The following is a 23564-nucleotide window of genomic DNA, read 5'->3' on the forward strand; positions in this document are numbered from 1 at the left end:
GAAAAACTTGCTGTCGGTTCATTTTCTTACTCTCTTTCCCTCGATTTCCAATTCCCTTCTCATTTTTCTTCCGTGTTTTTACGAGAATTCTTGAATTTTTCACTTCCGATGTTTACTCGGGCTTCGCGAATTTGTTGTTGAAATAATATCGAAAAAACTGTTATAGTTCTCTTTGTTGCTGTTGTATTACAATCATCTCACGGATGGATAGTTTGTTATTGTTCTGTGAAAGAAATTCGTACGTGGAGCATTCTTCTGAAAACGCTTTTATTGTTCAAAGGTTAAATTTCAGGAAACGTTCGAGTCGAATGTAACACAGAGAACGAGTGAAAATTGAAATTTGCATAAGGTGAAAAGGGAGGATCCCTGCTTGACGTATGCAAATCTGACGTAGTAAATTTGCGAGAATGCGTGTATAGATGCGTCTTCCGGCGTGTAAAGGAACTACGATATGAGATTACAAACGGTATTAGTGGAGGATTATACGTTGCGCACGAGACTTGGCTGTAACTAAAGATAGTGCATCCTGGCGTGCATTAAAGCCACGTACACATGACTGCGCATGCATTGAAAATAGATGTAATTATTGTGCAAATAAGCAAGGCACGAAGATCATAATAAGAATTATGTATCCTTATCATTTGAACGTATTTAATAATATCTGGATTGAATTCTACTCTGGGATACGCAAAATTATTGATTTTCTTTTATATATTTTATAGGAATTTAAAAATACAAGGTTTAACTTTCTGAGGTTAGGTTAACGCCATATTGATTTATGTTTATAATCTGATTGGTCCGTAGAGACCACCAAAATGGTGTAAAAGAACTAACCTAATCTAACTCGCGGCATATACATTTCAGTTATTTCTGTCTTTAATTTTTTTAAATGAGGATGAATGATAAGTTCATTAAATTGACAAAATAATTGAGTATTCATTTTTACACTAATAGTATTTCACGGAGTTTAAGGTCTCGGCAATGGCGTTGTCGTCCAATTTTTAGAGTCTTAAACGATACTCTTAAATTCTTGATCTCAACTAGCCGTAAGCTGAGCGTAGAAAGCAATTACAACGAATTACAAGTTGCAAGGCTGCTTCCAGTCATTGCGCCTTAAAACAGGATGGTCGATCGGTTGGTAGCAATCGATATCTCTCGCGAGGCCGATTCAATCGTCCGTGATTGTTGCCCTGCACTCCCGACTCCAACTAAATCTCATTCTCGACCACGATCCTTCGTCCATTCTCTTGGTAACCCTTCTCCCTTCTTCGATGCCCTCTTTCGGTCATCCCTCGGGCATCAAACGATGATTGCATCCCGGTATTGGAGAAGCCGGAAACGGATCACGTTCCAAAATCCTCTAACGCGGCCACTGCGTCGTGAAATTTCACCGAAGAAAATGATCCGCAGGGAACAGGTTTGAATCAGAACCGAATATTATCGACCGATCGAAAATTAATACAAGTTGGTTAGATCAGTTGATCGATGATTTTGCCACGGGACATAGAAAGTAAATTCCATGATTGTCCTGTCATCTTTCGACGTTTAAATAATAAATTATTCCAAGAGCTCTTGAATAGCTTGTAAAACTTTCTCAATCTCATTCACACTCTTATACAAGGAAGATGAGATCATTTTGAAGGTGCTACTTTAAGCAACGGCACACCAACGGAACTTTCGCCTGGCTACAGGCCTCGAGACGCGTACGAAAATGTATCGGGATTTTTGGAGATGCTCGACTCCCTTTAGGATACTTAGGTCTTCCTTCTCGGATACTGTACACACTACACTTTGCACTCTTCATGGAAACGCGACAGAGTATCGAGCTTTAAGCCGATTTCTGAACCTCCCAGCGAGATTCTGTCGGCTTGGATCAGCTTTATATCCGCTTCCACTTCGAAGCTGTCCACACGCTGAATTTCACTTGGCTATCTTTTCTTCCCAACATTTTCGCTCGAGAAACTAACTTTTCCACTCATCGTGCATTATTTGGACTTACGATGGCATATCCTGATTTCTTAAAATTATTTTATTCTAGCCGTTAAATAGCAGAGTCTGGCTCAATCGAGACCCAAAACTTACAAAATATGTAGAAGAAAATTAATTTAAATTAAAATGTATTATTTTTAAACGAGAAAGGCTTCTCTTCATGGTCCGTTGTTCGAAGATTAAAGAAGTACCTAGACGTCGTAACAAGAAATGTTAAGTGGATATCGTGCTAAGAAATTTTAGATTCTCGAATTGAAATGGTAATCGAATGAGAATTGAATCGATTGGAAGAAATTAATTACCGATAAGGAAACGGAGAGATCGTTATGGGTGAAGTTTTCGACTCGTCGAGCGAGAGAATTTGTGAAGTGATTTGGCGAAGTGAATTCTGGAATAAAACGGATGATCGGGGCGTTTTGATTCTATCACGGTGTCGTTAAGTGAGACGCTACGATGGTTAAGATGAAACCGTGCAAGTTCTTTGATAACACCGAGTCTCGGTGAATCGATGGAGAACGCGAGCATACGGATTTGCGAGGAAACATCCGCTTTTATAGGGTCACTAAAATTTCACGAGGGTCCCCTTCCTCCTATCTGCTAGCTTCAATTCTATCGGAACATCAATAGAAACTGGATGTGATGCATAAAACTCCGCCAACTTTATATTTACTTCGAAGGAAATTAGGCACCATAAAGATATGTATTAGAGATTTCTTCCCATTGTTGAAAACGTTCGATTGATTTTGCAGATCGTCTTAAGATAACGATAATAGTGTTCAGAATTTTCTTCCTCTTTCATTTTCTAATTTAACTATATACCTTACACTTGATTAAAATCAGATTTCTTCACTTTATGAAAGAAATATTTAATCGTAATTGTTACCAAATTAGGGTTAATTTTTACAAACAACCCACCAAATTTTTTAGTTAGAAAATTACATTACGTGTTTGTGAAACTCACCGTAGATTTTCCGTAGTGGAATTCATTTCTATTCCGTCGGAGGACAGTCTCTCGTACACGTTGCTTCCGGTTGAACGGTAAACCCTGGAAAAGAGTACAAGCAAATTATGTAAGTTTAATGTGACCGAATCTCCGGAGATCGGAACTATGAAAGAGATCGCGTCTTGAATATCGCATTTGCCTGTCTGCCTCGGTGTGTTTCTCCGTAGCAGAACGAGACAACGATTCGATACATATTGCACCGAGTGTCACGTACTTCTTCCAGTTACTATTCCATTTTAGATTCAAAGAGACCGTTTTCGTTTTCGATATCTCTCCGTGTGCAGCTTCCGCGGAAAACTATGCTTTTCGTTCGCCGGGGGAAAATGTTCCACCCAGGCGGGAACACGTATTTTCTCGTATACAAATGAAACAAGCTCGATATCTTTCATCCGGATTTTTATAACGCGTCTATGAACCCCGTTTCCATTTGTTGTCAACCCATCACGCGTTTCGTAATAATCGACTGTGACAGCGATTCAAAAAAAAAAAAAAAGGAAACACTTGCCTCGTCAAAGAATCGCTCAGACAGCGCTAATAATGTCAGTCGCAGACGTTTGCGTGCAAACAACGCTGAAATACCTGTTGCTGTTGCGTACAAAATCCCTGACGTGGACGTCGCGACGTCGGCATTAAACCACTGCGTTTCGAACACTTCTCACGTACCACGGATATTTTGCGTTTGCTATCGAAACAACGATTTAACAATTTTATTTCTATCTATTGAAGCCTGTTGGCTAAGGGAGTGCAGGTACCCGAGATTTCGGGATGGGGGTTGGTTGGGAGAAATTGGGCGGGATCAAGCGAGTTCGCCCGAATTTTTCAGATTCGATTCGACCCGAACCTCGGGTGCTTAAGAGAACAAGTATTCGCTCGATCGATGTTACCCTCTGTCGCTGATTGATCTCTAGTTGACTTTCGAGAAGCAGAACATCCCTAGTGTAGGAGTTAAACGAATTGCCTCGCTATGGATGCCTACAGACGTTCAAATAATTTTTGCTTGCTCGATGAAATTAGTTGAAATATTGTAATTGAACGATTTATTCAAATGCGAGATACAGGGGTGTCGAGCGATCATTCAGCGAGTTAATTCCGCTCGTTTCGGAGGTAAACGCTTGATTCAGTCGCGGAGAAGCTGCTCAAGATCGAGATTCCCTTAAACCAGAACACGTGTTTACTAACCGGGTTAATTCCCGACGCCATCGACACGCTTTCATCTGCTCTCACGCTCCCTGTTCATAATCTCGTCGGTTCTCAAGGCGTCCTCGAAGCGTAATTACGCTTCCTTCGAGACTCGTCGTTTTCATCATCGGGATGGCTCGTGGGAACCGTGAACAGGCCTCTCCTTTGCCTCATTATTTCCGCCTTGCTCTATCCATTCGGACGACTCCCTTTCCTTGTTATTCGTCGCGATCGTTCGATCCGTATTGGTGAAAATGCTGATTCGTCACCGAGATTTGTGCCATGGAACGGGATTATAATACGTCGAATAAATCCATACACCTGTCTTATGCAGTTCTTGTTCTCCAATGCAACGAACGACCATCGGTTTATTACACCCATTTGAATGATTTTATATTTCATTATAAATATCTATTAGTCACTTTGGATATTCTTATGTTGAACACACGATAGTTTAAAAAATTATAAGTTAATTATGATTATGAATATCTAGCATCTTGCGTCATTCATGAAATTGCGTTAGATACTTAATTAGCTACAGGGCGTAAAAGCTGTGATTGGCCATGGACACCGTCATTATTTAGCCTATTAAGATCGTTCCGACGATTAGTGGCGAACGAAACCGCAGGTAATGAACCTGCCATCCACGATGCAGTTTCATGAAATCTGTTCTCGCAAGCTTCAAAATGTTCAAACGCGAGAATTTCATAACGTACGCCCTATACAGCCGCGTAATTGTAATAAAATTACACGTACAAAAGAAATCCAGTAGAACGAACTGCGTAAATTGCATTTTTTAATATATGAATCGAAACATCACTGAATATAATTCATCACGAATAGGAAATCACAAAGAGAATTCCTCGCGAACTATTCGGACGAGCGGGAAAAGGCATCGCGAGAATTTAATCGCAACCACGGATTTTTGGAATCGAGTAAACGCGAGAAGATCACGGAATATGAAAAATTCTTTTCCGGTCAAATAATTTGGAGTTGATGCTGGTACGGTGAAATGTGAATACGGCGGGAAATGCAGCGAATTTTACAGTGAAAATTCGCTGAAACGTCGAAATGGATTTGTCGCGAAGCGGTCAGATGCTTAACGCAAAGTTGAGTAACTGGCGGAAAATGTTAGAGAAGGAATTTGGAAATATTACTGGTTAAAAAGTAGCTTCTCATCCGATTGCGTGTCTAATGATTTTTATTTTAACGAGAAAACAACAGGCATGGAAGAAAGGGATGGGTCATCGACGTTCATTACGTACGATAATGGCCATTGTCTCTGTACTAGAAGATAAGTACATAGTATAGTGCAATTCAAATCAAAATATACAATTCAAAATAGAATTTTCTATTCAAAACAATAAAGAAAAGTAAAATTACTAGGGGTATGTCAAAACCCGAAAATATAGGACCGGGTGGGGTTCGATTCTTTAAAGTATAGATGTTCTAGAACTCGAAAAGTTTGGGCATCCGATACTCGAATTTGGTCGGGAATAACCCACCCATAAATAAATTTTTCCATTGCAAACTAACAAATAAGCGTGAAAATATTCACCTACTCTCTTACGTTTTCACATTTTCTGATAAACATCAAACTTCAATCTTCCACGGCGCTTATTCGCACAATTTCCCAGGGCCACAATAAAGATGAACAAAGTATCGACATCCATAGAGTCGAAGAAAAAAAAAAAGAAAGAAGCAAGGAACAAGATCGTTCTCGTTTCTTTAGTCGAACGAAAATATGGCAGCATCTAATGGTTGGCAGTGTAACGAAGAATCTGTAGCGGGGACGGGGAACGATGTTCCTTATTAAGGGACCCTTCGTCAGTGATTCCAGCTTAAGAGCCGGGTCTTTGCATTTCGAGACGAAAAGTTTAACGATATTCATACAAAGCCGGATGATATCGCGGCCGGTCGAGTCTGGGTCCTGGGATCTGCAAATGAGCACTTTTTTTCGCGCAATTCCGACAGACAGTGTTATTTCAGCCCGGGGAACGGAATAAAAGGAAAAGAAAGCTCGGCCAAAGTGATGGAGATGTTAAGGAAAATATCCTCCCTCGACCCTCTGTTACGTCCTACTCGCGCACCGAGTTTGTTGAGATGCGACGAACCGTGAAAGACGCTCGTCTTATCTTCCAGCTTTGCGTGAGATACTTCGCCGTCCCTTCTTCTTCCTATTTTCTTCTTCCGTCCACTCCTTCATCATACCCTTGTACACTGTTCTTCTTCTTCCTACGCTTGCAAACTCGATAGCCCGATTTACCCTCGTGGTTTTCATGGATGAACGTGCACCGTTCGAATTCTTGTTTTACTATTAGGTTGCCGGGAAATAAATGGCTGTCTTAACCCCCTTCGCCGGTTTGACGTGGACTTCCTTCGGCTAGACACTTATTCTCTTACACTTTCTTTAACACGCTTCTTTATTTCCTTTTTTTCTTATGTGGGAGAACGTAAAATAGTAGCGAAATAATAGAGTTCCTTTTATCGTATCTGCACGCGAAAGCTTGAATTGCATAGGACGATTGTGGAAACAGCGAACGTGTTGAATGATAATTGACTGATTCGCTTAACTACAAATCAGTAACGCATTGCGTTTAATTAATGACCCACATGTGCTTGATGTACGAGTTGATTTCGGAGTTTACGTGCAAACTCTCGTTTAAATAATCACATTGATTGATACAGTGTTCGTGTTGAAATTTTTGATTGTTTAATACTCCAGGTTTAAACATTCTATGTACACGAAATAAGAAATTATCATTTAAAAAATGTTTTTTCTATCGTTTTATCATTTCATTGTGATTTAATAACATTTGACCAAACGCATAACCCTTTAATTGGGTAGCTAATTTACCAGAAGTGCATTCTGTCAAATGCTAAATGACGAGTTAAAAGGTTAAAAATGAATTGAATTGAAATTTACATAGGTAGTTTTTAATTCTCCGCTGGAAAAGCATTTTCCAATGACGAATAAGTTGGCACCTCCTGGATCCTGGATAAATTTTGGAAGGAAAAATTGTCTAGTACAAGTCCTGATCAATGTTATCCAACGAACGATGTACATTCGAGTGTAAAAGCGATATTTCACCTGAACGAAATGATACGTTTTTCGAAACTGCCATAAAAAGTATGCAGAGTCGGGAACCGGGTAAAAATTGTATACAGTCGTATCGTTGGAATAAATCAATGTGTTAATTTAGATAAAACAAACGGGACTGTATGAAAGCGAAAATCCGTGTTTTTGTCGGAACGGCTTACACCGGAATGAATTGATGAGAGTTCGAGGACTGTCGACCGTTGCCAGTTTAATGCATTATGATATAAATGTTTGCTCGATTGAGTATTTCCGGGACAAAAAAGCGAATTACACAACCAAGTTATTCGCAACGCTCGCGGTCACAATAACTGCAATTTCGCGAATTTCATTCGATTCATTAATGATTAAAAGTCTTTCAAGTTTAATTTCAATACCATTATCAATATTATTGAAAATTATAATTAATCACTGAATTGTTTCGTTACACATAATAAAATTATTCCAACTATAAATGTATGATCAGGAGCGGTTTAAGATTTCTGGGGCCCAGGACTATGAAAATTTCGAGGACTCGCTTGGTTCAAAAATTGAAATTTATTTTAATTAAAAAGGGCAACGGTAAAAAAAAGATGCTTTGTTTTCTACACAATATGTACATTCTACTTTTAATACGTCCGGTTAACACGCCGCTTTATCCACCGAAAGCAGCGAGCATCGCAGTTTTCCGGGGTAGCTCGGAAAATCTCCATGGGTCGCACGAATGCTTTTCCCGAGGCCGCGAAATACGATCGTGGATGTTGGCGGAAAAGAGGGTTTGGGAAGTAGTCGAACGATTTAGAAGGGACGGCAAGCAAGGTACGGGAGGGGCGGCGAGTTGGCGTGGCATTGTCGTTTTTCCGAGGATTCGTTGCTGCAGCAGAGGGTCAGACGTGTCCGGGGTGTGCCACGACACAGGCTGGCGTTATTCCAGCGTGGAAAACATTTAAAACAAAACCTCGTCGGCTCTCTCGAGCCTTGTACCGGTGGTAGGTCAGGTGGAATCGGATAGGCATTCATTACTGTCAAAAATATGCCTGGCTGCGTATTATCTACGCCCATGCTGATTCATATTTACTCGCCAAATATCGGGTTGTTTGTGTCTCTGTTCCCTACCGTGCAGGTATATGATTAACCTTCGAATAGCCGACTGAAAATGACGATACGGTAGACCAATATTGGGCCGTGTACATATTAGAGAATAGAGCGGAAAATTGTATTAAACCTTGCATTTTCAAATCACCTTATATTATGTCGTGCAGCGATTTAATACTAATTACAGCAATTATAAGTTAATGTGTTAAATGTGGAGAATGATGAGTATAAATCTTGCGTCTAGCGTGATACAGCTGACAGCAAGTTTAACGTCTGCTGGATCGATCTTGACGAATAGTTAGGCCGAAAGTTTCCAATCTGTTAAATTACTGTGATTAAAACGATCACAACGCGAGTTGCGTGATCCGTCGAGCAAGATTAATTAAACGAAAATTTGGAATCAAAGCGATTGTCATGAATTCACACTTCATATCAGTTTTCAGTTAATTACGAACTCGCTAATATTTTTCAAGCTACATACATCCATTTGTCATGCTTTTTTTTTCATTTTACTTCCGTACATTTCAAATTTAAATTTCCTTGGGAATTGTAACGTGCATGTACCTTCATAGTTCTGCAAAAGAAAGCAGAAGAAAAAGAGGAACATTATTCGACAATTTTTTCTCTGTTTAATTTATTCTTCTTCGTTGTTTTCTTAACGATTCCACGATCACAATTTCGCGTGCATCACAATTTATACTAACAAAATTACTCCACGATGAATATCACGCAAGAGACGTAAAACTACATCGCGCTCGTAAAATCAAAATACGACTCACGGAATTTCAAGCGGAATTGATGCGAACGCGTCGTTAAAGCGGTGCAATTAAATTCCGGAAAATAAGTGATTAAATAAAATACACATTGCTAACCAAAATAAACCGCGTGACATTTTCCGGAATGAAAATATTGTCACGAAGCAGTATAAACATTTTTTCTTATCAACGAATGTATTTTTACATTCATGAAATTTTCGATTTTTTTTAGTAATACCATGCGGCAACACCCATTGTTTATTTGAAAAGAAGGGTGTAGGCGAAAACGCTGAAATTCAATTTTGTTAATTTGTATAATAATTCATTGAATTTTGATCAATCTGTGATAATCTCTACATTTTTCATGAAAGAGCCTTACAAAATATTTTCCCTTTAATTTTCCAAAAAATTAAAAATTCATTAAAATATTATAACTAGAACTTTTCCGGTCCAAGGTATACAAATGAAAGCCGTAGAAATTTATTTACAAAATATAATTAACGCGCGATTCCTCGTCTCTACTTCACCCTTTCCGTCTACCCTATGATTTTTATTCTTTTTCATCCCCCATGACCATTCATTGCAACGTAGAATTGCCTTTAGTACGAACAGGTCAGCGAATTCTACGACTAGGAGCACGGTAGTCGGGAGGAATGTTTTCGTGCAACTCTTTAGACGCGCGGGAAGAAAGGCGGGAGCCCGTGAAATCCGTGGAAAAGGCGACGAAATGAGGGAAAACTGTTACCCGCCCAAGACCGTAATCGCCGCCTCGTTGATTCGGTCAAGTACAGTTTAGCAGAAGTTAACGAGCAGGGTTGAACGCTCACGCGAGTAGGTGGCCACGCGCGTATTCCTGTTGCCGGTATCCACGTCGATTTAAACTCTGCCAGGGATTTTCTGGTTCGCTCGTTTATTTTCCGCCTTTAAATGCACGCGATACGCGGCCGTGCGGATATCATTTCGACGCCCAGACGAATTTTTCTGCACGAAACTCTGTAGGTATACTGCTGGATGAAGTGCACTGTTTAATCGTTCAACTGTACCCTAATGCGGTGTATTGATTTCCCTTATTCTACAACATTTTGTTTATATTATTAATCATTTTTTTAAGACTGATTTTTTATCGAAAGTACCGTCAAGGACTCATCCTAAGTGTAACTATCGCCATTATTTTAACATATAAGCAGGTAAAATTAAATCTGTTTTATCTTTAATTTTATAAAAAAATCTGTATTCCTTTAAATTTTTAATTTTTAATCTTTTAAAATAATGAATAATTATATAGTAGTTTGGGGAATTAATTGTTATCACTTAGAAATTTTTATCATCATAAATAAGAATTTCGTTTTAAAAAAGTGAAACCTTCGAATATCCAATTTTATTGCAATTTAAAATCTAAAGAAATACGAGGCAACTGGAAATAATTAAACCCAATCATTCCGCCTAAGGGTGAAATCGTCGAGGAAGGTTGGTTTCAACGAGAAACGTGTAACCCGGTGTGTTCATCCAAGATCAGTAGTTTACTACGAAAACAAAGAACAGTGATTCGGGTCAGACGTTTCCTCTCGTTTCGGGAGTAGATTGGCTCGAGGCTGTTGCAAATCCAGCCTCGGAAATCGACGAATTAAGTATCAATCTTATTCTTGATAGGGGAACACCTAGATAAGACAGGGAAGAAGATTTAACTGGTGACTCGGTGATTTTTTGCTTCCTTAAATTACTCCACGATCATGTAACTTTCTGCAAGTGAAATTTCCAGTCAGAATTTCGTGTTTAAAAATATAAATATAGCAGAAATGTTTTTGAAAAAATCTTCAATTTTCAATTTTTATTATGAAAAGGTAAATCGACGCAAGTGTGTTCAAAGGATGGAAATCCAAAGTACAATTTTACATGATTTAATTTTTAACAATTCCATTTGCTTTTTCGTTTCTCGGAAAAATTTCTCTTCTTTTGCTTGAACATTTTTAACATTTCACGAATGCTTGCAAGCATTATGCGACGAATAAAATATGAACCCAAAGCATCAGAGAGTAGTTTCTCTAAATCTCTTAACAGAGAATCGAATTTATTAGCAGCAGTTTTCGAAAGCTTTTAATGGCAACTTTCAATTACGACGAGAACAGTTCACGATCCACTTTGAAAAAACCACCGCTCGACCGTCGAATACCTGATTTATTTGCCGAAACTGTCTGGCCGACTAATGGAACACACAGGCCCGTTAACGGCATTCGGTTGGTCATCATTCTCCGAAGATGAACTCTCCTCCGCATCCTCGTCAGCCGGAAATCGCGTTATCCCATACAGAATTCATGAAATCGCTATAGCTTCTAGCATCGAAGCCGAAAGACTTCGAACGGTTCGATTGATGGAAATATCGATTTTGGATGAAACATCGAATTGAATAGGTATTGCCTTGTTTTGCGAAGTGTTAAATTTTCAACGGTTTCCGATTTTCGGATTTCGTTAAGATCTGTGATTCGTATTTATAGAGAACAGTCTGTTCTGTTACGATTTAAAATAGTTGCCTTGAATAAATAATTGTGACCTCGATTAAAATTGTACATTTTCTTCAAATAAGAATAATAGATTGATTTAATATTACATACAGATATTTCTAAAACGTTAAATTATTACCTGACATTAATGGTCTTTTTATTCATGAACACGTAAAGTGCTCAAAATATCACTTATGGTACATCAATTTAAAGGTTAAAGTTTGAAGAAAATTACTAAATACACGCACTGTTTATTAATGTACAATAATATAAAATGATTGATTGTCAAAGAACTATCATACCGATTATTACACACTTAATACTTGAAAAGCAGCCATTTTGTATTAAGAACATTAATAAACGGTGCGTGTATGTAGTAATTTTCTTCAAACTTTAAGCTTTAAATTGATGTAACATAAGTGTTGTTTCGCGTTATTTTTATGTCATGAAATCAATCATTTGTAATGTAACACCTAATGAATGAGTTACTCAGGCTTGTCTTAAATCCCTCAGCCTGTATATCCATAGAAATTTCGTATCAAAGCGATTGATTAATTTCGAAATGGCGTTTGCCGAGGCCGTTGACACGATTCCTGTCGATTGAAACGAAACGAGAAAGAAACGCGTCTCGTTAATGAAGCGTATTAGAGTGCTCTCGCGTTTGCCAGTTGTCGAATAACGATAGCCTTCTAATTGGTGTTGCTTTTAACACCGATCCGAAACAGCCACTTTTCCTGCTCTTCTCCTCCAACTGTAATCCCCAATTTGCCGACTGATTATCGAGCCTCGCGACACTTCAAAACGGCAATTAAGCTTTCCCTTGGTGAAATTTCCAAGCGGTAATGTAATCCGTGTCAACGGGGCGAATTAATGGCGGGGCGGTAACAGCGAAACGCAGCCGAGGAAATATTACTTTTACAAAAGCGAGTTAACCGGAATAATTAAAGTGGCGTCTGTGACAGTATTTTGATTAGAACGTTCGTGAATACTAATGTTTAGCGAGGCGACAGCACGCGGTTATAAATTCACCGGTCGATCGGTGAAGTAATTCCAGCCGCGATCGAATCGAAACTTTAATTGAAATCGGATCGATGTAATTGGATAAATTAAACGTTAATTAATGCGTGTATCGTGACTAACGCGATTCTATCGCCAGATCTGGCGTACCTAAAATACAGCCACTGTTATACCGGTATCTATGATCTATATAGCAAAGACGAACTGGACCAAACGATAACAGTTATCATAATTGCAATGAAACAAAATTGTACTGTCGAATGCAAAAAGGGCCTCAGTGATTAAAGTCAATTTTCATAAAAAATGAAGTATTTCTTACAATATGTTGCTGCAAAATTTTCTCTTTATTGTTTCATTAACACAATCTAAATTAAGTAATGTATTAATGAATAAAATTAATTTTAGTTAAATTTTGTAATGAAATCAAATCTAACCTGTATAGAAAAGAATGTAGAATCTAATTAAGAATTTTGTTATAACAAGGCCTAAACATTCTGAATCTCTTATATCCAACAGTACGACTGTATAAATTTTTTGAGAAGGACGCTAAAATTGAGAATGTAAGAATGAAATAAAACATCCAGTAAATAACGATATTTCCTGCTCGTCGGATTTTCACCTTTTCTCAGGTAGCTTTCAGAGAAAACGTGTGTTCATGGCTTAAGCTTGCCGAGCTAAGTGAAACATTTCCGTTTTCCAGCCACCAGCTCGCGTTAATCGCCCGGAAACATAACAGTATCGTAAATGTTGTACACGTGTAGACTGCCACGCTGGGATTTTCGTTTGCCCTCTAATTCCTCGTTTGATTGCTCGACCCTTCGTATATTAACCCGTTAGGGATCGAAAGGAAATTAAAAGTAACGCCGGTCCTCGCATTAACGCGAAATGTTCGGCTGATTTCGCTGGAAAATCACCGATGAGGTTAAATAAAACGAATTTTAAGGGTGCTAAGATGTAGAGTAGAATCTCGAAGAAAAAAGAAACAAAGGTTTCTAATTATTAGATACTTTTCATTAGCTGATGTATTTTTTAATTTCTTTCTTTTTTTACGTACTAAAATCTGTTTGTACGATTCGTCACGTTTAAAGTCTTCCGCAGTAAATCCTCCGTGGAAGGACAAATACTAGAGAGCGCGTGCAGTATCGCAAAAATCTGAGGAAAATCTGCAAACGTTCCGTGTCAACTCGTATTCTCCGGCGTTGAACGCGTTTCGTCGTTGAACCGACACTTTATTAGGTTAATTCAATTTAAAGTTCCCGGGAAGTGCGTAGACAGAAGGAAGTTTATACGGCGGTGGTATAAAGACCTCGGCTTTTATCGCGACGCGGGCTACAAGCGAAGAAATGTTTCTTCCTCTCCGTTGTGTACGGTGGCGGCAAGTTTTTAATTTTTGCATCAACGCTATCGCCCTTCCACCGGCCTGTGTCGTTTACAAACTTCCGTCTCGAAGGCTTCCGAGTGACTTTTTGTGTCACGAGCTTCACGAGCCCGGCGGGTCTGCAATATTAACAAATTTTCCGCGGGAATTCGTCCCCGATGTGCGATATCTGCGAGATCAGCCCGGAATAGAGGGATAGCAGAGGGATGGAGGAGAAGAGAATCGGAAGATGAGAGGGGGTGAGACAGCCTTTAGGAAAGTTCAGCGTCGATACCGAGGCATCCCGAGGCGGGCTAAAACTTTTAACGCGTCTCGAACTCGGTTCCCGCGGAGAAAAAGACGCAAACGGCGTACAGAAATCGAGCTTCCGGCGAAATTTCGCCTGGAATGTCCATTTCTGTAAGCTTCCATCTTTCTCCCTTTCCCTCGATCCCGAGCACCGAGTCACCGGAAAATCAGTCATATTTCATGAATTCTTTGCTACCAGAAATTCGTCCTCCTCGACGTCCCAGCTTTGAATATACTCGAAAGTCTTTCAGCCTGAAATTTCCTCTGGATACGAGAGTTTCAAACGTCAAAGGAAAATGTTTAACGAAAAACAACCGTTTGAATTAAATTTACTGGTTGACAGGTGGTGTTGTTGAATACTGCAGCTTTGAAAGTTCGTTTTACGTGTTATAGGTACAGGCATAATTTGGTAAAATTCGAGCAGCTGGGAGACCTACGAAAGTTTCCTGATTCATTAGAGAAAATGAATGAATTTTGTTTCGAAGTGGTTCCTTTTTCATTAAACATGGGGATAATTTAATTTTAGTTGAAAATAATTACATTATCAGTCCACTGGTGTATTAATTTGCTGATAAGTATGCTTACAGTAAAATTTCCATGATAATTTTGTTAAAATCTGGGACTTGTTGAAAATAAAGAAAATCAAAGGGAAATCTATTAATTTTACAACAAAAACGAAAAGTGTATCAAAATCAGTACTTCAATATCTTTAGCATTTTCAAATTTAATTTAACCTAATGGTGTGCTTTATACTTTAACATAAATAAATTAACAAAAGCCATACATTTGATTGCATTTCAGTGAAAACGACCTCTCTTGAAATTCGATTTATTCTTTCAAAGAAAGTATTCTCAACCCATTATCGTAAATAATCTTTTCCATTCCGCATTCTAAAACACAACCGAAGATAACGCGGACACTCGATGAGAAGGTTTCTTGAATTAGCTCCGACAATCGAGATCCAAGCCGATCCGAAATTCAATTTGAAAATTCGCTTTCCATGGCGGTGTTCGCCACTTCATATCGCCAGGTCTTGAGCAAACCAAGAACGACGGGTCTAAAAACCGCTTTCCGATAGAATCGGCAAGGTTCACCGGATCTTCTCGTTGACCGAGGCAATACGAAGAAACCATTTCCCCTCGGTGTGTTGGAAAATTGATCGCGACCGCCAGATTGGCCGTTTAAGATGGGGTTGTAACGTCGGGCTTCAGGAGTTGTACGCAATCCTCCGGGTCGCGCGTGGACGAAGGGTGAGGAACGCTTGCTCGAAACTGTTGTCCACGTCTCGGCTGTGATGTAACTGTCGTTGCTGATACCCGTGTTGTTAACGTTGCCACAATTTCCAACGTGTTTCACGGTTCGATCGACACGCTCTGTTCCTCCGTCGGTAGGTTAAGCCGCCCTTTGACCGAGGATCCGTTAATAGTTCGACCGTGTGTCGTTATGATCCCCCATCCTTTCCCCGCAACGACTGTTGGAACTCTAACGATAATTGTGCTATTTCGATCGATTCATTTTGGCAATCGGAATTTCAGGGAAACAGACGCGTGGAGTTTAACCGTGCGAAACGTCTACAGTAGACTCTTGATAACTTGCCGCTGGTTAACGAAACTTATTGTCTTTCACACGTACTTTCATCGGTACTTTTCACTATGGGTGTGTATGTACATACTCGAGAAACAGAGTCGGATCGTTTGAGTATTCAATTGTTTTGAAAATATTAGGCTATGCTTGTCTTCCAGTGCATTATACCAGAGACATTTGTTAAATTTCCCTTTTTCAGAACTTTACTCTTCTACAGCCTCGAGTGTGGAAAGTTATCAAGAGTTCACTGTACTTCTTCAGTGATTAACGCGGTGAATAAATGGTGTTTGATAGAGTTAAATCAGAAACTTTTGAAGCTTACTGTATAGATTTAGGCGCACCTAGACGCATTTCGAGCGACGACCATGAAAATTGCGTTTCCTGCTCGGCGATCGGCCAATGGTTTAATTACTAGCTCCGATGTATTCCTCGATATCGCGGGATCGAAATGGAATAGACCGGGTGTCGCATCCCTCTATTCGTTTACTCGTTATCATCCGTTATCCGGCGCGAATATTTATCGTAAATAATAAACGTTTATTTCGCTGTTCGCGTAGCCAGCGTGCATCGATGATTCAGTAGTTTCGATTAAGTGGAAAGCTTAGATTAATCTTGATATATTCAACATCATGAGGGGTGGAACTTAAATTTTACTTAAACTTTAATTAATTAGACCCCGAATCCCTATCGACCTACGGGAAATTTTCTCAATTTTTTGTGATTCTAAAACGATTAGGATAAAAAGGGATAAGGGTGGAAATAATAATACTCCACAATCTTAGTTGCATGATTTTGTATTCGTCGTTTGATCTAATTATTTGAACATGTCTGTACATTCATCAAGAATCAAAGATGTGTGTAATCGTTAAGACACACGTCTGTGTATTGAGTGTCCATGGAAATTGCGTTTCCATATACCGATCGGGCGACGGTTTAATTATCGTGCCTGGCTATTTCCCTCGATATCAAGGTACCAGTTAGTAGTCGATATGAAACAGGTTGAGAGCCTCGTGCCAATGAAGGAGTCGCTTCTTTGCAAATTTAATGCTCGCTCTTGAATATTTATACGCGATGCATGAAAATTCAGTTGAACGAAGATTCTTCAACAACGGATACTTCAAAAGATATGGGAAACGGATTCATCGATTCGGAGCTGATTCTTTTGATTAGGTTCCTTTGTATTTCGAGAGTTTCGTCATACGTATCTACATACCCGAGTCTCTTGCCAACCACTATGTAACCATCGTAATGAGAAAATTGCGTTAATGTCAAAAAAATTCAAATGCTTGAATTGAAATTCAATGCTTTGTAAAAAGATTTTTAATTATTTGAAGTTTGACAAGTACTTCTGAGGGTTATTTAATAAAAGTAAGATAGAATACGTTGGGAAGAAATTATTTTTTTCCTGACAGTATCGTGGGCGTTCGCTAATTTCTCGCAATATAATTTCACGCAAATGAATGTATAATTCCCCTCAAGAGGTCGAAATACAGGGAATTATCAAACTTTGTACTGTATTAAAAATTGCCAAAAAACTATCATTTTCCCTTATATTTCAACTTGAGAACCCATGTACGAAGACAGCGACATTACGTCGCGTTAATTCGATAAAAACAACACAGGGGGTTGTTTTGCCGGGCTTCTACCACAAAAGGCTTCCATTAACAGGTGCAATGTTCAACTTTGATCGTACACGCAACTTTACTGCGTTTCATGGTCGGCCTGGCGAGCGAAACAATTGTTTCAACGATAATCTGAGCCAGTGAGGGCGGCTCGTTAACAGCGATGAGTTTCCTCTGTTCCTGTCACGAGGAACCAGCACGAGGAGGCCACCAATTAGCTGCGTAAATCTTCACGCTTCCGGATGTCCGGGGATCGCGCATTTAAAGCTGTCGCAATTAGCAGCGCCAATTAAAAACGGAAATGCTGGCCTCCGCGCGCGCGAGCACGGACCACATTAAAATCCGAGTACCGGGCCTCGAAATATTTTCCAGACAAGCTTCACGCCGAAAACTTTGGTCAATTATCAGCGTGCCGGCTTGCTGGAATTATTGTAATAACCGCGGGGTGTTATGCTTCCGAATATTCCGCGAAATGTTTTGAACTGAAGCTGACGAGTTACACGGATTTCTGTTCATTCGGAACAGAATGAAACAGGTCGCAAGTCTGACGATTATAATTATTCTATGATTAATTGTACCACCAAGATTGCAATTAGGTATGATTAAGAGCTGTTTGTATTGGAAGCATTCGGGTTTGGTCAACTGGGATGAAGTTTCACTTTATTTTCAAGTTTACCTTTTGCGCTCCATTTATTAGCTCCATCACTTTTGTACAGGCGAAACGGTAAGAGTTATCGAAAAAATTCTTGCGCCATTGTGTTTAGTGGGTCAAAATCTCAACGAATGGCCGAGAAAGGGTTGGCTCTAGAGCGAATCTTGCTCTAGTTCACTTTAGCTTGTTCTATATGAAAATCGTTTTTTTTTTTTCTTATCAAATAGAACAGTGTTCTAAATATTTTAATACTTAAGCTCTATACAATAAGCTTCAAAATAATTTCATAAATCAAACTTTATGTACCGTACTAAAATATGTGCATAGGTGTCAAAGGAATTACACTTTCCTGTTCAATTTCAAAATTGGCCATTTTTTACCATTGTTCTGGACAAGTTGATAAATGCACAGACGTGGATAGAAGAAATATAAACGCGTTTCTTAATGTTTCGAATTTAGATCAGCGAATACAATAGATCTAGAACTGCGAGCTCTGCAGTTATTAGAAATGGTACATGTATTGTACAGTTCTAGATGGAACAGTTTACTGGAGTTACTATGTTTGTTATACACCGTTGAATTTATTCGTTCGCGAAATGGAACTAAATTTTCGTTTCAGATTACGCTCCCGATTCGTGCAAAAATTCAATAAATATGAATAAATTGGTTGGTCCGGTAATCTCTTGCAATTTATCGAGGTCATCATTTTTAAACGTTTGTGTTTTAAAAAACTGATTAAACACGAAATACGTGTATGGAATAACAGCACATAATGTAAAATATATCATCACTTATTTTTGTCTATTATAAAATATTTAGCTTCACTGAAAAATTCGGTAACATTGAATAACATTGAATAGAGTTAGGTTTTGAAAGCATGCAGAAATTTAAATTATTTTATAATCTCGCCGGTGCGATGACTCAAACGTAGGTACCTGCAGAATTTCTCTTTCATACAAAAAAGGAAACTCGACTTTCCCTTGTACACAGTGAAAACAGTAGATTGACGGTAATCGCGAAGACACGATCTTCATGGGTCGTAGAATGTATTTATTGTATTTGCGCGAGGATTTCCGTACAGAAGTATCATCACGATATGTACAGTATCGAGCACAATTGCTTCGGAGACCCGGAGTGTGGGAGGATTTAGGTGAGGACACTACCATGCTCGGTATTTCGACAATCTTTACTTTATAAAGGATCAAGGTGTTTCAAAGGAAAAATAATATGGACCATTTAGCTTTAAAGAATTCACAGAATACAAAATAATTTCGTGAAAAAACCTGCTTCGTAATCGTGAGCAAATGAAAGCAGAATAAATGATTACTTTAGAAGTTCACGGCCGACTAGAAACAACGAACACTTTCTAAGTTTGCCTAGATCTAAAAAGATCTTGCCTCGTGCGGCCGTTTCACTGTCTTCTCTTTTCGGGTCATCGCCTAAATCTCAATTATCTTTCATGAAATCGTTGATTATTCGTTTTAGAAACAATGAGTTTTGATTTGTGTAATTAGAAGCGTAATTAAGTAGGGACCTGGTCCATACCAGAAAAGATTCTAATTACGCAAATGATAGTATGGTGATTGAATGTTATTCTTATATTCATATTTCTTCGAAGTTTTATCACAAACAATCCCATCCTCTCTTTTATTATTACCACTAAATCGTAGACAGGTGGAATACAGAAAACTGCAAGGTTTAACAGCAGCTTGTACACGGTATAATTAGCGAAAGGGCTTTAATTTTCCCTCGAAATTGATTTCTCTGCAGATCATACGGTTAATCATTTCCCAGACTGCCACGAGAGAAAAGGAAAAAAGAATGAAAGGACACGATTCACCGCGGAATCCTTGGTACACTGAAATTACAAACGCACACCAATCCGACATCAATTTCATCTATTGTCACACACGAACAATGCCGTCTGCTAAACTGCAAGAGGAAGCAGGAATTGAGATCAAGCGTGCATTCGTGCATGCATATGTATGTATAGAGAAGCATGTGTACACGTATGTATGCGGTTAGGTGTGTCCCGTTGAAGCGCCGCGCCGCTTGCACTCTGATTGCGTTACGTTACGCTGCATTTATCGCGTATTTTCGTCGTTAAAATATTGTGCAGCTGTATTTTGCTGGTGTTTCGCAAAAACGTCGCTAAAAGTTCCGCATATTTTAAATTATAAACGTTTATCGCCATTATTTATGTCCCCTGCAATTTGTATCATAGAAATGCTTATATTCGCTTTTGCTCGTTTAATCCTCTCTCTTTGTCATATTTTCGGTAATTTTGCTTTTACTCGATGGTAAAATTATCGTGGATAATTTTGACACATTATTTAGTAAAGATCTGTGTCATTGATTATTATGTTATTGCTAAATTCGTTTTTAATTATGTTGGTGCATAAATTCCATTTTGATATAAAGAAGAAAGGGTTATTAGTCTCATAATTTGTGAAATTAATGACTCTGGTAATTTTACATTTTTTTATATCCAAATTCTGATTAATGAAAAAATAATTTTGGGAAATTTTTATATTGTACACTACCAAATTATTGATGTAAAAAATATTGGTGTAAAGCTAAGTATAATATATGTGGAGGAATTTTAGCTCATCGTAATGTACGATGTATGCACACTGACCGGAAGTAGTGACGTCTATTAAGATTTTTATGTCACTGTTGAGAGTCTCGAAGGTGTGATCCTTGGTAAGTTTATGGGTACTTGAGAAGAGTTGACGCTCCCCATGAGACGCCATAAGATGCCGATCTTCCGTCTAATTAAGTGTATTCTAGAAAGATAGTAACTCCTACGTTGAAGTTGCAAAAATCGTTGTCTGGGAACAGTTTTAGGATGCCATTAACAAGCAACGAATCTTTGTGCCACAGAGAAATTTGTACGAAAATTACGTCGAGATTATTGATGAGTGAATAATCCAGCTTTGCCCGTTCCTTAACTCGTGACTCTAAATGCAAATGACTACAAATACTTGTAGTAGCAGTTACTAGCGACATTCAGTTCGTGAACAAGGTAGCTGATAGTGAAAATCTTAAGTGAGTCACGAGACACAGTTATATTGACTTGGGTCACGTTCATTGGCGTAACTAAGATTTTTTCTAAGGTGACTCAGGTCTCTTAGTTTTATTAACAAGATTTTAGTTTAAGATTTAGTTTAATCCGAGACGCGAAAGAAATATTAAAATATTAGAATTTGAAAATTTTACAATTTTAGAATCTCAGATTTTTTGAATTTTGCAATTTTGCAATTTTAGGCCAAGATTCGATTATGAGGGGTTGTATTTCTTGAGCTTCACAATTTAAAATCATTACTAAAATTTCAAAAAATTATTACTATGAAACTGCATTATCCCAGACCCATAGATATCACATTGCGTGAGTTTAGAGCATAGAATCTTCACGACTAGGTTCCATGATATTGAGTCATCGCCATCGATAATAATAAAATATCGTTCCTTATTTCTACATCCACCAATACCCCTTATCGATTGCAGCTTTCGATTTCGATTTTTCTCAATAAATGTTACCTCACCATTCGTATTCTAATTCAGCAGAACATTTTCACCTTTTTCCGGCGCGATCTCGCATCAGCTTTCTCCTCGTTGAATTCGTTTTTCATCGACGTTCTTAATTCTGTGCCGTGAGTCGAAAAGCGTCGTATCATCGTGTTTGCCACGTTTCTCGCGAAAGCGGTCGATGACATCAACGCGGTCACCGAGCTTTCGAACTTTTGCCGGCTTTCACCGGTTCGCCGTTTGCTGTCATTCGACGATGAACCAAAGAAAGGCGCAGTGAAAGCGTTTAAACAGATGGCGAATCCGTGTTCGACTTCTCGCGCAAGGCTTCTCAAATTGTTCGCAAACAGTGCTCTACTTTCGAGGTTATAGTGACGCCATATTCGCTTCTATCTATAATCTGATTGGTCCGCATAGACGAGCATCAGAATGTCGTCAAATAAACTAACCTGATCTAACATAACTCAACCTAACACGTTCAAAGTCCCAAAGTAAAGTTCAGCCATACACAAAAATAAGGTGTGGAAAAAATATGAAAATTATACATATATAAGTTAGAGCGGTGGTAAAATCGTAAAAGCGAACAGCACGAAGAAAATTATACTCAAGAAGTTCCTTTATCGCTTGTTATTAACCAAGAAGCTGGTTGCACCGTAAAAGACAGAGAGAAACGCTTCGGTGTTGGATGTTCTGTCCTCGGATGTGTAATTTCCGGAGCTATTTTAATTTAGTTTATTGGTCGACGGTGCCCCTTTGCGTCCGTCTTCTCCTTCCAGTTTCCGTATTACGGAGCAATCTGCATCGACCGAAAATAATTTCCTTATCTCTCGCTCGAACAAAGTTGAACGCCTTTGAAAATTTACGCCACGGGATGAGATTTTAATAGAAACGGAGAGATAATTTTCTTACAGGGAAACATCGCGTCGAAGGTGGAGGAAGTCAGTTGTTCTTAAATGTAAATCGAGGTTGAGTTTGTTTGAGACGAGTATACTCACAATCTGATTAATTTTATAAAGGGAAACTTGAGAAGGTGGTAAAGCTATTTCTTCTTGTCTTCTTTATTTTCGAATTTCTTTCTTTTAAGTTATATCGTTAATGGATTCACGACATCGCTGATTCACGAAAGACGTGAATTTTTTCTACATGCAAAAGTTTCCAGTTTCGAAAAAGAATTCCTTCCTCCAATTCGAAAAATAGAACAAAACGGGAAATTATTAATCCTCTAAATTAGTGCCTGGTTCCCTATCACAGGGACGCGTATAATTCTTAATCTATCCCGATGAATGGAAATAGAGAATGAAACGGGACGAAGGAATTTTTTCCAACGAGAACGTCGCGTCGCGGCTAGAATATAAATCTCGATTTCCTCGGGGTACTGGAGTCGTTCGTCCAGGGCTTAGAGTACTCGATGCCCCCGATAAATCCGCAGTGTAATCGAGCCTTCGCGTTGAACATCCCGGATTAGCCACTCGTCCGATATCTACATTGTCCCGTCTCCGTGGACGCGAAATCCGCAGGAATTTTTGGTCCTCGTTCGGCGCGCAGGGAAAGTCAATATTGTCGGAAGAAAATTGGCCACGTGGTGCTCGCGCCGCTCTTTCCCGCCGTGAGCACGTATTTCCGACGCAACACACAACCGGAAACCGTCACCGATACACCGAGCGTCCGTGCGTTCCGACAAATCGTGACGAGCGCTGATGGAAAATAAATCTTGCGACGAGACGACGTCTTCGACGCGTCGCGAATCCTGCGAGCCGTTACATCGAATACCTCTTCGAGGCGCAATGGCATCGCCGTGTTTCCGGCAATGTCCATTAATGTCCATTAGCTATCGTGTAACGCATATGCTTGCTTTTTTCTTCATTTCATTCGTGAGCGGACGGATGCTGTTTCTATGACG

The 23564-nt window shown here is 39.1% G+C and overlaps 2 protein-coding genes across 3 annotated transcripts in view; one reads left to right on the top strand and one right to left on the bottom strand.

The window, feature by feature from the left end:
• The window catches only part of LOC114873998 (FK506-binding protein 2), a 161487-nt gene that overhangs the window by 46682 nt on the left and 91241 nt on the right, over positions 1 to 23564 (top strand). The window lies entirely within an intron of this gene.
• Positions 1 to 23564, bottom strand: part of LOC114873996 (protein NDRG3) — a 77792-nt gene that overhangs the window by 44870 nt on the left and 9358 nt on the right. The window contains exon 2 of the mRNA XM_046285535.1: positions 2951 to 3034. Within this exon, the coding sequence (XP_046141491.1) occupies positions 2951 to 3034 (84 nt within the window). The remainder of the gene's footprint in view (positions 1 to 2950; positions 3035 to 23564) is intronic.

The sequence above is a fragment of the Osmia bicornis genome, chromosome 4 (genome assembly GCF_907164935.1).
Source record: "Osmia bicornis bicornis chromosome 4, iOsmBic2.1, whole genome shotgun sequence".
Classification (NCBI taxonomy): Eukaryota; Metazoa; Arthropoda; class Insecta; order Hymenoptera; family Megachilidae; genus Osmia; species Osmia bicornis.